This window comes from Dermacentor andersoni, chromosome 4, assembly GCF_023375885.2.
Source record: "Dermacentor andersoni chromosome 4, qqDerAnde1_hic_scaffold, whole genome shotgun sequence".
Classification (NCBI taxonomy): domain Eukaryota; kingdom Metazoa; phylum Arthropoda; class Arachnida; order Ixodida; family Ixodidae; genus Dermacentor; species Dermacentor andersoni.
The window spans coordinates 17,520,313-17,535,906 of NC_092817.1; the positions used below are offsets into that span (position 1 = coordinate 17,520,313).

The 15,594-nt window shown below is 44.1% G+C and overlaps 1 protein-coding gene across 1 annotated transcript in view; it reads right to left on the minus strand.

Annotated features, from left to right (window-relative positions):
• The window catches only part of Cand1 (Cullin-associated and neddylation-dissociated 1), a 111,759-nt gene that overhangs the window by 46,666 nt on the left and 49,499 nt on the right, over nucleotides 1–15,594 (minus strand). Inside the window, exons 12-14 of the mRNA XM_050182601.3 lie at nucleotides 14,427–14,520; nucleotides 8,887–9,004; nucleotides 7,757–7,888 (exon numbers count right to left, since the gene is read on the minus strand). Of these exons, the coding sequence (XP_050038558.1) occupies nucleotides 7,757–7,888; nucleotides 8,887–9,004; nucleotides 14,427–14,520 (344 nt within the window). The remainder of the gene's footprint in view (nucleotides 1–7,756; nucleotides 7,889–8,886; nucleotides 9,005–14,426; nucleotides 14,521–15,594) is intronic.

Below are 15,594 nucleotides of genomic sequence, written 5' to 3' on the forward strand. Positions count from 1 at the left end.
TCGAACTTTCTAGAGAGCCTGGGGTACTTAAAAGACGTGATAGAAGGCTTGTTAAGCATTGACTGCGTAGCTAAAGGCGTGTTGAAAGTTGTGACAATCTTGCTTTTTTTTTTTTTTTCCCACAACACAAATTTTTTGGAGGGCCATTTTTTCTGTTACCTTTGCATCAAACACACTTTCGGGGTAGACGAATATCCATATCGTCAACTTACAAAGGGCCAAGATAAGAAGCGAGATGGTTTGCACTGTAGCCCAAGGAATATGATAAAAAAAAGACGGAGTCAAAATATGTTAAACGGTAACAAAGAAATCAGCTCCAGAAACTGAGCAGAAAGGCAAAAAGAACAGTCTTGAGAAAACGTCTCTCAGTTTCACCTTCTCTTCAGTTCTCTAAAATGCACCAAATTTGTAGTCTTTGGGGTGCTTTGTGATGTAGGGCTCCTTGTACATGTGGCCTCTGGTCTGGCGTGCCTTCATCCCTCACCCTCATTTTTTTGTATGGCATTCTTTGCTGCTGCTCGACAAAGAGCATGGTGCCTGGTTTTCAAACCAAGTGTGGTGCAGAACTCTTGTGTGGGCATGCATATAGTTCCAGTGTTGTACCTGCAGGCTGCCTGATTGATAGCAGTCTCCAGTACAATCAGTAAGGCTTTTTTTTTTTCTTTTGGTAGAATTGACCGTGTTACTCTATGAAGGCACTGAATGTCGGCAGCCTTCCAAGACATCTTCACCTGACAATGGCCTATAATAGTTATTGTTACGAGCTATCGTGACAATATGATAATAGCGTAAATGTGCAATATGCTTGGTTGCGGGTCCGAGGTGCCGACGTGCGCAATACCTAGTGGTGCAGTTCGAGGTGTCGACGCGCGAAATGCGTAGTCACGGGCTCGAGGAGTCTACACTTGATGCGCTTATTCGCGCAGTCCATGGTGCCGATGCGCAAAATGGCTAGATGCGGGCTCAGGAGTCGACGCTCAATGTAATTAGTCACGCAGTCAGAGGCACTGATGCACAAAATGCTTAGGCTTGGGTCCGAGATGTCCGCGCACGATGTGCTTGATCGCCGAGTCGGAGACTCCTATGCGCAAAATGCTTAGCCGCGGCATGAGGATTGCGTGCGCGATATGCTTGGTCACGAATTCCGAAACACTGAGTGCTGAAAGGCTTAGTTGCGCATGTCCAAGGATTCCGCGCGCGAACCTTGGTCGCGAAGTCCACGTCGCCGATGCTCGGAATGCTTAGCCGCGGGTCTGAGACGTCCACAGACGTAGGGTTTGGCCACGCTACTGCGATGTCCACGTAGCGCCCGTTTTGACACTTTTCTTTTAAACATTTATAGTGCGCAAAAAAAAAAAAAACAGGGACGAAGACAAGGAGCAACAGAAGAACAAGCACTCATCCTAGTGTTGCTCCTTTTCTTCGTCCCTGTTTGTTTTGCACACCAGAAGTGTGTTAAAAAGTGAATCTGCTCCAACTAGGCTGACTTGCAATCATGCTTCATTTTGACACGTCGCGATTCTGGCTAGTAGAGACGTTCAGGCTCGCGAGGTACAAAGTGCCGAGCAGATGACGTGAGCACCAGATAAATGGCGAACCGCGTTGGAGTCTTGTGACAGGCGCGGCCAATTGCACACTCTGGCATGACCTTCAATCATTTGCTTTTTGTGTGCTTGTTCCTGTATGGAGGAGATAGCTAAAGCGGCAAATTTGAAGACGGAGAAATGCGCTTTCCAACGAGACCAAGATGGTGGCGCTCAGTTGAACCGTTCCAGAGATATCGTGGCTTGAAAAACACTGTTCTTTCTTGATTTCCGTGAAATTTTTCGCCACCGTGGCTGATAAAGCAAATTTTTTAGAGTGCTTCTATGTGGTTTATAGTGATGATATTTCAGAATCAGATAGAAAAAGAGTTGTAGAAACTGAAAATGTGATCTTCAAAAAAAAAACAATTCCTTTGGCCATTTTTCGTGATGCGAAAGCCATGTCCCCCCTTAAGCTGTTTGCAGAACTGTGCTGAATGAGGGGCCAACAAGCAACATGCGTGTAATCTGCGAAGAGCGCAGTTGGCGCGGTCCATTCGTGTTTCGGAGGGTGCAGTGTCATAGAGCTATGGGCGAAGCCCATTCATATTCAGAGGGGTGGAAGGGTGACAAGAGAGAGGTGCGCAGAGATGGCTGGAAAATGAGCACACGGCAGCTGTTGGAGCAGCGGCGCATCGTGCAGCGGCTCAAATTTCTTTTTTTTCTTTTTTTTTTTTTAACCCAAGGATTTCGCATTTCACTACCTTTTGGTTCGGACACCCAGCAGCCAGACTTGATTGCTATAACCGATATCGTGTTAAAACCGGTATTGTTATAAGTGGGTTCGACTGTATTATAATATGCAAGAAATAAATAATACAAACTGTTGGGATACATCAATAATGCCGTCTAAATTTGCACATTTCCTATCACAGATTATACAGTGTTCCTAGCCTCCTGCTCATCGTTTCAGTTGCAGAAGACAAACATTCATATGCTCGTTCTATTCAGTAAGCACCCATATGAGGTCTGTTAGAAAAGTATCCGACCTTACTTTTTTTGCGAGCACCTGATGGACATGAAACAAGCGCACTTGCCTCAGCCGACCTTGAGCCTTCGTGCTCATGCGCGAATTTTTTCCCACCTGCTGATAGCATCAGTCACTGAGCCGCAGCGTTTGAGTGAGGTAGTGCACAGTGCTCTCGTCGGTTTTTTTTATTGGAATGAAAATGAAGTGATTGGAGCACCGCTACTGCATCAAATTTTGCCAGAAACTGGGCGACAGCCAAGTGGAAGCTATTCAGAAGATTCAGACAGCTCTCGGTGACGATCCTATGCTACACAGATTAAAGAGTGGTACAACCGGGTTAAAGATGGCCACACATTGATGGAGAGCGAGCCACACTCCGGTCGGCCATCAACATGCCTGAATGACCAGGTCATTGCCGAAGTGAACGCTGTGGTGATGCAGGACCGTCGTGTGACTATCCGAGAAATTGTGAAAGAGGTGGTCATTAACACTTTTTCTGCACATTCCATTATGACCGAAGATTTGGCCATGAAGAGAGTTGCAATGAAATTCGTGCCGAAGCTGCTCACAGAGGAGCAAAAGCAACTTCGTGTTCAATTCTCACAGGACATGCTGGATTCCACAAACAGTGACCCCAACTTCGTGAACACCATAATCACTGGTGACGAGTCTTGGGTGTATGGGTACGACCCGGAAACCAAATCCCAGTCGTCACAATGGAAGCATTCTACGTCACCAAGACCGAAGGAAGCCCACCAAGTGCGCAGCAACGTCAAAGTGATGCTGACTGCTTTCTTTGACTCCTGCAGTGTGGTACACCACGAGTACGCACCACAGGGTCAAACAATCACGAAAGAGTACTACAGGGATGTCCTCCGTCGCCTACGTGATGCTGTGCGGCGCATGAGACCGGAGTTGTGGTCAACAGGAAATTGGCGCATCCATCCCGACAATGGTCCTGCACAATCCTCGCACTTGACTCAGACCTTTTTTTAGCAAAAAAACCAGACTCCTGTACTTCAACGGGCTCCGTACTCTCCTGATATGGCCCCCTGCCACTTCTGGCTGTTTCCCAAAATCAAGAGGCCATTGAAAGGAGCGCGATTTCAGACAAGAGAGGACATTATGGCTGCAACAACGGCTGAGCTAAACTCCATTCTGAAAGAGGCCTTCTCAGAATGCTTCCAACAATGGCAGCACCGCTGGGAGAAGTGTGTGGAGTCCCAAGGAGACTACTTCGAGGGTGATTAGGTTTCCAACGCTCCAGTTATGCCAGCTTTTTTTCTTCGGCCAAAGGTCGGATACTTTTCTAACAGACCTCGTATATCCGTTATCAAAGTATTTCAAAACAAACAAGGATGACTAGACCGGAAGGAGCACTTGCACTGTGCCAGGTGGGTTTCACAGGATTCCTTTCATACTGCATTAGCCAGAAAAGCACTTGCCAGGCTTCACCGAAAAAAAAAAAAATAATAATTGTCTGTGATGAATGCAGCCAACATCGTTTGGTCACTTCACCCCAAAAGGACGCCAAAGGGAGAGAAAACTACCAATGTGCCCGATCTGAAGAAGCCGTGAATTGTTCTAATCGATGTGGAGGAGCCACAATTCACCGGAAAAAAAAAAACTATTTGAAACCAAGCTTAACAAACAATGCGCGAATGCAGCAGGAAGAACCACAGCAAGTAATCGGCGAGCTCCGCACAGACAATCATGACTTCCGCGACAACCATAACTGCTGGTCCCGGTGGCTCTGTATTGCACCATTATGGCTCCACTTGTCAGCAATGACTACAGGCTGCAGTGAGAGATGACACTGCAGTAGATCGGTGTGCTCCAGCACCTCAGGCCACCATCGCAAAAAGAGCCACATTTTCACCCCCGGACTACACATTAACCTATTTCAGTAAACTGTAGTTCAGCCAGCCTTCAAAACAACTTGGCGACTTTGCAGACTGATCGACAAATTATCAATGCAACAATTTGTAATGATTATGCATGCATGCAGAAGCATATTGCCTTCATACATTTAGCTTAAGATAATTGCTTGGAAATTTAGAAAGAATGTTAGGAACTAAGTGGCAAGAATTCTTGAAGCCAAAAGCATGAAACTTAGACAAATCCAGATACAGTCAACGTCAGATTTTTAGTACTTTCTAGGGGCCGCGGAGACGTCCGATAAAATCACGCAGTCAAAAAAAATGAATGCATGCCTTCTACAACCCTCAAGGACTAAGATCGATACAGGCACTTCCGAAATAGCTCTGAAGGCCTACCAGTACACTTATTAGGTGTATTGGTGCTTGCACTGTGACTGGAGACGGCGGGTGCATGTGCATATAGTTAAGGAGTACATACTGTGTCCCGTAACTATTGCCCATTCCCAATTTAAGTATGCTTCACCTCAATGCTTCACGTATGCTTCACCGCGTAACATTGTTGTACTGAGGCAAAGCTGACTTTGGGGAACCAGCATTACATAACGCGTCATGCTTTCCGAGCTTTGAAGCCATTGGCGAGGATTACAAAGGCGGAGTCAGAGCTATTGCTGACAGCGGCAAATTCTTTCAATGAAAAACACAGCACCGAATAGCAAGAAGCTTAATAGCAAACGTCAAAGCAGGTAGGCTTAGCGTTGCCAAGGTTGTTGCTACAGCTTGCAGCGGATCTGCGTGCAAGAGAGGCGGCGAGATAATCAAAATGTCAGTGGTGAATTCGATAATGCCATTTCGGTCCAGTGGACGTGGCAAAATGTCCAGAAAATCGGACGGCAAAGGGTGTTTGCATTGGAAATTTCATGCATTCTTATAGGCCTCGTGCACCGCCTATAGAGGCGCCACTGAAAGCCACCTGGCGGACGCTTCCAACAGTACACGCAGGAGCAGTAGCAGACGACAACCCTTTGGAGCAAGGATGGCTGAAGTTCGCGGCTGCGATTTCTCCTTTGTTCGGGTGCCAGGCTGCTTCTTCTGCGGTGACAGCTGTAGGGAAGATGCTGACTTCTGTGCGAGCGGGTATGAACACGATGTTACCGGTGTTTGGGACAACATGGTCCACATACGTGCAAGGTGTGTCCCGCAGACAAACGCCATGAGCCCCATTTACATGACGTGGAGCTCATGTTCACTAGCCGATAAATTTTGTTGAGTGATGCGATCTCTCGATGTTTTTTTTTTATTCTACCCTTGCCGCAATGCTGCTTCTGTACCTGAATAATAAGCACCTGTCGTTAGTGCTGACTTATATCAAACAAATCCGCACGGTGCAATCTGCATATGCCGTTGTGATTTTTCTGCCGATGAATACATGTGACATCGCCAAATAAGTGCAGTCGAAATCGCCTCGAAGAGTAATTGCCAATTTATTGATGGAAACGGATACACTAGCCAATGAAGTCACCAAACACACGGGTTAATAAAAGCGCGTGTTAGTGCTGTACTGCCGATGCAATTCTGCTGCATACGCCGATGAACTACCGTTCCCGCTGCAGTTTGTATAATTTTAAATTCCCCAAGGGAGCTGCTTGGAAACGTACAAAGCTAAAGACTGACTAACTTTTCAGTACTTTTTTATATTACTGGAGAGAGGTGCCACATGATATATTTAAAGGCAGAGCAGCGCCAGTCAAAGTAGATGAGCGCTGGTGGCAAGGCCCGGTTTAGTCGTCTGCAGCGTAAGTATAAGAAAAAATTCAGTTGAGTACAAAACTCACATGCAAGAAGGGACTACATTGTGAAACAAACAAGTCACTCGGCGTGTTAGGTTGGCTCAGGCAACATCGAGGTGTGATGACTTCCCAAACGGGACGCCAACTTTTCAGTGAGAAATGGAACAAAAATACCATATGCAGCAGCTATTAGCAATTCTCGCTCTGAACTACCTATTTTCTAAACACATTTCCAAAAACGCAAACAATACCTAAGATGCCCTTGGGCGAAAAGAATAAAGCTGTTAAAGAAGCACTTCCTTGGTATCATTCCGATAAGACACAGCGTGATTTATACCTTTTACAAACAGGGCAGGGTGAAAACTTCGCAGCTCAAAAGAATCGACAAGAGTTATGCATGGAGCAACTAGCAACAGTTAAACATGTGCAAAGCCACGCATAAAATAGATGTAAAAACATGAAGTGCGCGACAGCTGGTGCGAGGATTTACCGCGCCACACGAAACCAACAATTTCAGTTCTTGCAAATTTCAGTAGCTTTAACATACAACGCAATGCGCTCGTGCAGTCATGCTGCCTAGCTAGCGCAACACGGTTAAGGAGCGGAAAACAATATAAGCGGCAAACAGCATTCCGAACTTTAGCGAAATGCCTTTAAACCTCATGATGCACTGCAAACGAATTTCGTTGCTCACGCGTCTAACTATGATCGAGTGGAAAAAAAACACCGACGAGACAAAGGAAAGGATGAGAACAAGAAATTTCCCTTCGAAGCGACGATCCATTTTTGCTACCGTTGCTCCCGCTGATGAGGCTTTGCCGGGAATGATTAGAACCATATCGCCGGCACCTTTTCACCGGTATTTGAGCCCCCCACCCTGCAACAATTCTTCTTCGACATTCCCTGAAGCTTTGGCCACCCCACACGTGCGAATGGTGTTGCCTATCTTGCTCTGAAAACGTGAATAAGACAGAGAAGCACGATCAACGACACGACAAACTACGGCGCGTACCAGGCTCCTCTCCCGCGTGTTCTGCGCAAGGCCGCCACCAGTGGCGCGTCCGTCGGCGTGCACGGCGCGTATACTTTGACTTTATGGGGTACGTGGCGGTGCCACGAAGGCGTCAGAATTATCGGGCATGTCCGAAAATCAATCATCCAAAAATTCGGTAACTGACTACACACTACCCATCATTCCCATTGCAGCTGAAGGATCACAGCAATCTGTCATTATAATAATTTCTGTGGGAAACTATGCTTCAGGCAACGCAAAATATTTAATGTGAGGACAATATTTTTGAAAAAGCATACTGTTACAAGCTCTGCAGTTAATTACAAGAGCTCCTTGTAAGGAGGCGTCATGCTATTTAAAACTGCCACATTCTCTGACTCACATAAGTTTTTAAATACCACACAAATGGACAATAAATTGGCTTAATAATATCATTCAAGCGTACAAAAGAGGTTAAATGAGCAATTCATAAGTGCTCTTTGCAGAATTTTTCAGAAATTCACAGCAGCAGAGTTATTGCTTACCCAGCCACCTTTGTCAGTGCTTTAACTGTAGTCAGTCGTGTGATCTCGTTACGAAGCCGATCCAGGAAAATGGGCAGGCAGACCGCTAACTCAGCCTGGAGGCAATCACCCAAGTGGCAAAGAATGTGGCCCCTGTAATGAACAGTGCATGCAAGTCCACTAAAAAACTCCAAGAACTAGGCACAAGGGGGGGGGGGGTTGCAACCAGGCAACACTGAAGATATTCGCTATGTGCCAAACTTGAAGTTAATGCCCAATTAGTATTTGAGGGCTAATTAGAGGTAAGATATGAAGGCTAGGAAGTATTCTCACTTTGATAGACAGTTATACGATGTGTGATACTGGCCCCTCTCTATCAATGCAGGAGAAGTGTGGCATAAATTTTGCTCAAATGCTTAATTGTTATGCAATCAATTAAGCTTGGGCCATTCTATGTAGCAGGCCAGCCATTATGTGCTGCCCAAGCCAAGTTGACAAGACATTATGAAACTGCAGCAAACACAACAAATGATACACAAGGTAAAGGTAACAGACAAGCATGCACAACAAACAAGACCTTTGCCTTGTGTACTGCTTGTTATGCATGCTGCAGTTTCATAATGAATAGTTACCGACTCACCCAACTTTCAGTAGTTTTATAACAAGACATACTTACACCAATCATGTGCAACAACACTTGCCTCATGCTTAATGCACATGATCACAAAACACAGCTTTTAATATATTTCATAATGCTTAAACTGCACATCCCAAATCAACACAAAGCTTTCATCAAGCTCAATAACCTATCCAAAACATATGCAATAAGGTACCCTTATACAGGTGTAAGACAAGTTACAGTATTAGTTCCTCGTGAGCTATATGAATGAAAAAAGTGCTTTGATGCTACAAGGAATCTTGTTACGGCAAACATAGGAAATCAGGCGAAAAGCTGAACGTGACACGAAGGTTCCATTCTACCAAGCTGGCTTTATCTAGTTTATGTACTGCATATTTTATACAATAACATTGGTTTATTCTCAAGTAAAAATAACAAACAACAGATGCATTCTGCAGCCTAGCTGTCGGGCCCATACATGGGTCAGGCCCACACACAAGAAAAGCACATGAAAAAGGATTGCTCTGCTTACATGCAAGTGATGGCCCTTTCCTTGACCTCTTGGTCAATGTCAGCTGCCTTTAGCTTCGTCAAGGTGCACTCAAAGATGTCCTTCACGTAAGGCTCGAACCTGAACGAGCTTTCCTGATCTGGAGGTCGAAGGAAGAAAGAAAACCTGTGATCTTTAAAATTCGCAGAAATCATGCAGGTGTGGGAGGGGGGGAATGGCACACTTTTGTAAATACTTTGCCCTTAACACACACTCTTGTGGCATATATACACACTTTATTAAAGGGTCCCTGAAACGGTTCAGACAAATTTTGTAGATGCATATGGTACAGCTACAGTAAAACATTCGTGCCACAATTTAAGAGAAGCGTCTCATATTAAGAGAGCTACAGAAGATTACTAGTTACCCTCTTCCCTAGACATGCTTTTTCTCAACTTGTTTGCCGAGTGACCAGGGCTAAGCTCCGCCTTCACCGGCTCCGTGTCATGACGTGACGTCATGATGTCTACTTCCGGTTGTCTTGGAGCCAGTGCGCAAAGCCTCTCCAGCCTCTCTGCTAGCGGCCTGGCCATCAATCCCCAGAGAGCTATCCAAGCAGCGTGCATTGTGAGCGTTCTGTCGAAGAGCTGAGCATGTCCAGTATTCGGGTAACCACAGGCGAGCTGGGCATCTTGAGAGATAGGGAGAGTTGCAAACTAAGGCCCCTCCATACTACTACCACTGTGTTTAACAAGCTTTAGCCTAGATGTACGTGAGTGACCTGATCCGCCTGCATGATCCAGCCACCTGGCGGAGCAGAGCTTAAACGGCCACACACAGAGCTAATATTGCTGCAACCAAATGAATGGCACTTTAAACATTTAAAAAGATAATGTGTTCACGATTACACTCCTGCCAAAAATTTACACCAGCAGCAAATCAGAATACACTTGGTTACTGCTATATTAGCTCTGTGTTTGGTTGAGCTCTGTACCAGGTGGCTGCACCGTGCAGGCCGTTCACATTTGCACCTCCGTTATACAGCCAGTCCACTTGTGCTTGCGTTTATCCGAATACCGGACACGCTAAACTCTAATGTGGTAGTAATCCTTCGGTGTTAAGTGACAACCACAAACACGTAGATGCTTGTGCCGATCGGATACCAACGGCCTGATGTGCTGCAGCCACTCAGCCCACATGTTGCCTTGCAGAGGAACAAGATGTTCAGTGCTGGGCAGTATTGAAGAAAAATGTATCTTAGATACTATCTTAGATACTCTCTGGGTATCTTGTATCTGTATCATGATACGTATGAGAAGACATGTATCAGTATCTGTATTTCCAATACATGAAACAATGTATTGTGTATCTTAAAATGCAGGATAGAGCTATCGCAACAACACCCTGCAAAACTATAAATGTTGGCTGAACTTTGAGTCTCATGATGATACTGCTGCCACTAAACCACCTGAATAAAACTAAAGGCAGCGACATTCTTTTATATTTGCGCCAGAGCCCTCCAGCGAGGGCAGGTGATGAGCTCTGCGCATACCTGTTGGTGAGGCAAAGCCATGCGGTGGCGCTCGCACCGCCTCTTCAAAAACAAGCACAAACGTCTGCTCACAGCCAACCTTTTCTTTATTTTTTGCTCTTAGTTGCGTTGGTGCCATGATAGTTGCTCGTAGCCACCATACTTTGCTGTGCACACCAATGTATGCGACATCCATACGTCGCAGATGAGTAGAATATCAAAGGTCATTGCAGCTTTATGTGCTATCTGTATACACGACAAATTGCAAAAAAAAGGATGCTACCAGTGTTGTTGCGGCTATATACCTTTCCGGTGATCCGGTATTGCGTAAACGGTAACATGTTTACAGAGAAGGTATAGCAGTAATTGCACCATCGTGCTAAGGTTTATTGACGCTCTTGTAATTGAATGGCGATTTTCTAGCTTGTCGGCAAGCAGAGGAACAGCTCTTGTCAATTACAAAAGCGACAAACAAGAACCCCTGACAGCGCAGCATATGAAAATCTTTCATGTTAAGCAGCTAAAGCAATCCCAATAATTTGTTTCGGAATGAAAATACAGTGGAACCTCGATATATTGAACAGTGTGGTGATCGCGAAATATATAGATATAGCCAGAATCCTATACATAATATCGCATAAAAGATGCATCAGAAAAACTTCTGCAAATCAATCAATTAACCAAGCGCGCAATCGGGGATCGTTGTTCACAGTGCGCATTAGGTTGCGCCACGCGCAATTGGCCTAGGCTGCGCTGACTTCGTCAGCCGTGAGCGTGCGGTCGATTTCGCCATGTGCAATTAGCCTAGGCCACGCCGGCTTCGTCAACCATGCGAAGTCGGCGCGGCGCGACTGATCACAAGTTCCGAACAATGATCCCCAATCGCGCCCCAATTGTGGCGCAGCGAATACTGATTTGAAACTTTGCACAAAGTATTTATTTCTTTCGCTGAAAGTACTGCAGCAGTGTAGCCTGCTTCTTATTGACAGCCGCGCACTTAACTATGGCGTCCTCAACATAGTCTAAACGATCCACAAGCGATAAACGAGTGCGTAGAAGAGCCAAAGCAGCTACAGCCCCAGTTGAAGTCAGGAGCGGGGCAACATATGCGCTTGCGGGATCAACATCGGCAGCGTCTTCGTTTGGCCACTACTTCTGCTGCGAGCTCCACATTCGTCAATCGAAGCATTTTGAAACACTGTCAATAACGAAGTATTAAGTGGCGTCTGCCAAGGCGTCTATGAGTGAGCCCAGTAAGTGCACAGTGTCGCGCGTCCTTGCAAGGTGCGGCAGTCGCAGAGCGCAGCACCGAGGAGTCAGTGCGGCAAATGCAATGCGTTGTTGACGTTGTCGAACTAGTCAAACCGCCCCGTGTGTATGCCGCTACGTTCAAATGGCGCCCTTAGCACGATCAATGTGTGCAGCTTTAGTGCAGAGCAGTCCGGAATGCCCATCATGACACCGCTATCTTCGAGGGTGCTGCACGAAAGCTCGCTGCCTGTCAACAGAGCGCACGTGGTCCGGGGTGGCGGAGGTTGCTATATCCATTTTACATCCGACCCCGTTTGAAACAAAAAATTTAAAATGAATGCAATTTTCCAGGTGATATAGAAAGTGTTCAATATATGCAATCATTCGACATATCCATGTTCAATATATCGAGGTTTGACTGTATTATACTTTGAGCAAAAAAGCAAAAATTTTGACATACTAACAGACTAAAAGACAGTTCATTCAAATGAAACAAGGTTGGTCGGTGTCGAGAAATTTTCATGCTAGCACTTTTCTGCATACACATTTACTACTGTATTATGTAAATCTATAATAAGAAATTTGCAAATGTATCGAAGTATCTTAAGATACAAATGTAAAGTATCATATCAGATACAATAATTGCAGTTGTATCTTGTATCTGTATCTCAAACACTTGTTGCCGGAGTATCTTGTATTGTAACTCGATACAAGTGCAAAGTACCTTTCCCAGCCTTGACGATGTTGCAGCTTGACATTTTGTCCACTGCACAATTTGCAGCCCACAACATAACAAGGGTGAACAATGGTGCTCGCAAAAAGAAAGATCGAGACCAACACTGACTGCGCAGCTGCTGTGAACAGTAAGCACGTAACACAAGCAGACGACACTTGCTTTGTGCCGGAAGTGCTTGAGTGCAGCAATGAATTGTCATTGTGTATTTTCTTCCTGTTAATTTTTTTAAATAAAACAAGCTAACCAACATTCGAACTATTACAAACATTTGTTCACCATAAAGTTGGTAAAATTATCGATGACGGGCTCTCGGTAGCCATTTGGATAGCTCGTCCTACTGACGTCAGATAGAGAACCAGTATCAACATGGGTAGGGTAGCTGAAAACTCAGGGGAGTGGTGCCGCTGCTATCGGTAGCGATGTACATTTTTAAAACCTTTTAATAAATTACAGGCTTTACATGGAGTGCTTAGATGTGCCAATGATCAGAAGGACTTACCCTAACGACTCAGTACATTTGTACAAAATCCTCAAAATCGTTTCAGGATCCCTTTAACACTTTCGTTTACGTGCCTATACCATATTGTCAATGGTTTAAACTTAAAAATTTTGTCGCACTCAGAGCACTTCTGGACAGCTAGCACCATCCAGTGCCTAAAAGAACTATTTTTCTAGTTTCGCATTTGTGTTTTTTTTTTTTCACCGCAGGGGGATTTTTAAAGCGCCTTATAGCCACGTGTGACGAGTGCTCGTCGCTTCCAACATGGTGTCAATGTCGCTCGCAGCTGCCCTTGTGCAACGGTGAATTTCTAAGGATTCAGATGAGTCTGAGTCAGAATTTTGTGATGGTGGTAGCTGCACAGACTGAGAAGATGATTTTGATTCATCTAACTTTAGCATGGACGGCAAAAGTGCACCGAATAGCCCTGCAACATCACCAGGTATTTGCCGGTAAGTTCCATTTTCTACTCCGAACCATTTCGTCGCGGCTGCGCTCAGATAGCGAGATTTCCGGTGTGTTCTAAAGGTGACAGTTCTTATCTGCAAGGTGTCAACGTCATTTGGGCAAGATCACTTGCCGGCAGCTTCGTGAAGAGTGGAGCTTTGCACGAGAAGACGGCCAGGAGTTGACCTTGGCATTGCGCTCTGCAGTGCCAAGCGGCAGTTCACGCGGTGCCCTGACAGCCACTTGAGCTAACATTTTCCTTTGTGTATGAAGAAGTTCTAAAGATAGAAAGCTTATATTTGCAGGAATGTTGTATATAGCATGTTTATTCAAGATGTATATTTCTAAATTTTTAAATGTTTTCTTAATGCAAAGCAGCATCAATGTTTTTACAATGTTTTCTCTCTTTCATTAGAAATTTTTTATTGAATAATTTTTTTCAAACAAATGGTAATAAATGTTTGCTTGAAAATAAAACCATTAGAAAGCACATTCCTCCTTTTACTAATTGATACCGTACATACTAGTATCAAACATTTGCTGTAGCAGTAAAAAAATCATTTGCTAGACTATCCTAAAACTGACTATTTTGCTGCAGACAGGAAAGTGTTAAGAATGAACCTTTAGCACAGAATCGGCAGCAAGCTTGGTACAGCACACACTGATATGCAATTTCTATTTTTTTTTTTTTTTTAGATTGTACTGATTTTTTTCAGCAACATTGCTGTAGTCAATTTCAGCCACTTTATTAAAACTAAATAAACTTGCTCAAAGCAACTACCCATCTGGAACCCATGGTCCCGTCTTTGAACACCTTAAAAAACAATTCGCAAACAAAATTTCGTAAAACATAAGCAATGCTCATAAAATTGTATAAAGAGCCCTAATTCATAAACTTTACTGAAAACTTGGGAGAGCTGGCATGTATGCATCAATGCTTAACTCTTTTAATGCATGCAGTTTCCTGCACAAAGCTCACTCAGAAGCCATAACTCATTGTACAAGAATTCCCCTGGGACTACAATGTTGTTTTTAAGTTTTCTATGTTTATTCCTTTAAAACAACACAAGGATATTTGAAAGGCCAGTGAAAGGCCAGTGAAAAACACAACTGCTTACCCAATGGTCTGATGACTTTCACCAGTTGCTGAAGAACCAGCAAAGCTTCCGATGTAATCTTATAAAAGCTGTCCCCAACAGCCAAGATGATAGGCTGAAAATACAAATGGTTGCAACTCAAGTGAGTTCAAAGCAGCACTCATTAGCTTGCTGCAACCTTTCCTAGATTATCCACTGTGGGAAAAAAAAACTGCCTACAGAACCTCTCAATTTGAATGCTTTGAATGCTGCCATCATACACAGCCAATTCAGACTCTATTGTTTTCAAACCATACTACTCAATGCATGAAAGTAACGTTATACTAAAAGTGATGGAATAGTCATATAGTTATACTTCACACTGAAGCGGTGCCATAACTTCGTGCCATTGCATCAGCAATAGAGGATATCCACATTAACACAGTGTTCTCAACATGTGTTCTCAACATGGTCACACTCATAGATTAACACATTCACTGCAGCAGCCTTTTTTGAAGTCTCAATTCCTGCAAGTGATGACCCAGCGGTGGGACACTTGTCATATTCCTTAAGTGAATCGTAACCCACCTGCAAGTCACCAGGGAGTTGTACTTTGAAATTTCCTAAAGGTACAGACAGATAGCACCACGATGTGTCGGATCAGAGGCCACAAGAATTTTCTCTCTCTTTTGATTTCTAGCAAAGATGACACTTGCTCACTGCAGGAAAGCTCTTTACAGCTGCATAGTGAGAATCCAGTTAAATCTCAATGATATGACTCTCTCGAGACAGCAAAAAAATTTTTATCATCTGGTATTTGTATTACCCGAAAATTTTTTAAAAATCGGGATATGGTCGTCTCGCTCAAATTTTCCTACCTTCCTTAGTTTTCAAACTTTTTTGTAGTTTATTATTACTATTGTTGTTATTATTACTATAACTATTATTATTATTATTATTATTATTATTATTATTATTATTATTATTATTATTATTATCCTAACACATCATGGTGAACTGACGTGGGTCCACCGGAATGTGACCAGCGCATACCGTATTTACACGACTGTAAGTCGACCACTTTGTTAAAATTTTAAAATATGAAGGGGACTTACAATTGAAACCAAAGCATGGCACCGCCAAAAAGGCAAGACCAACGGGAGCTACAACGTAGTTACAATTTTATGTTTGCTCTATGGCCCTACTCGTA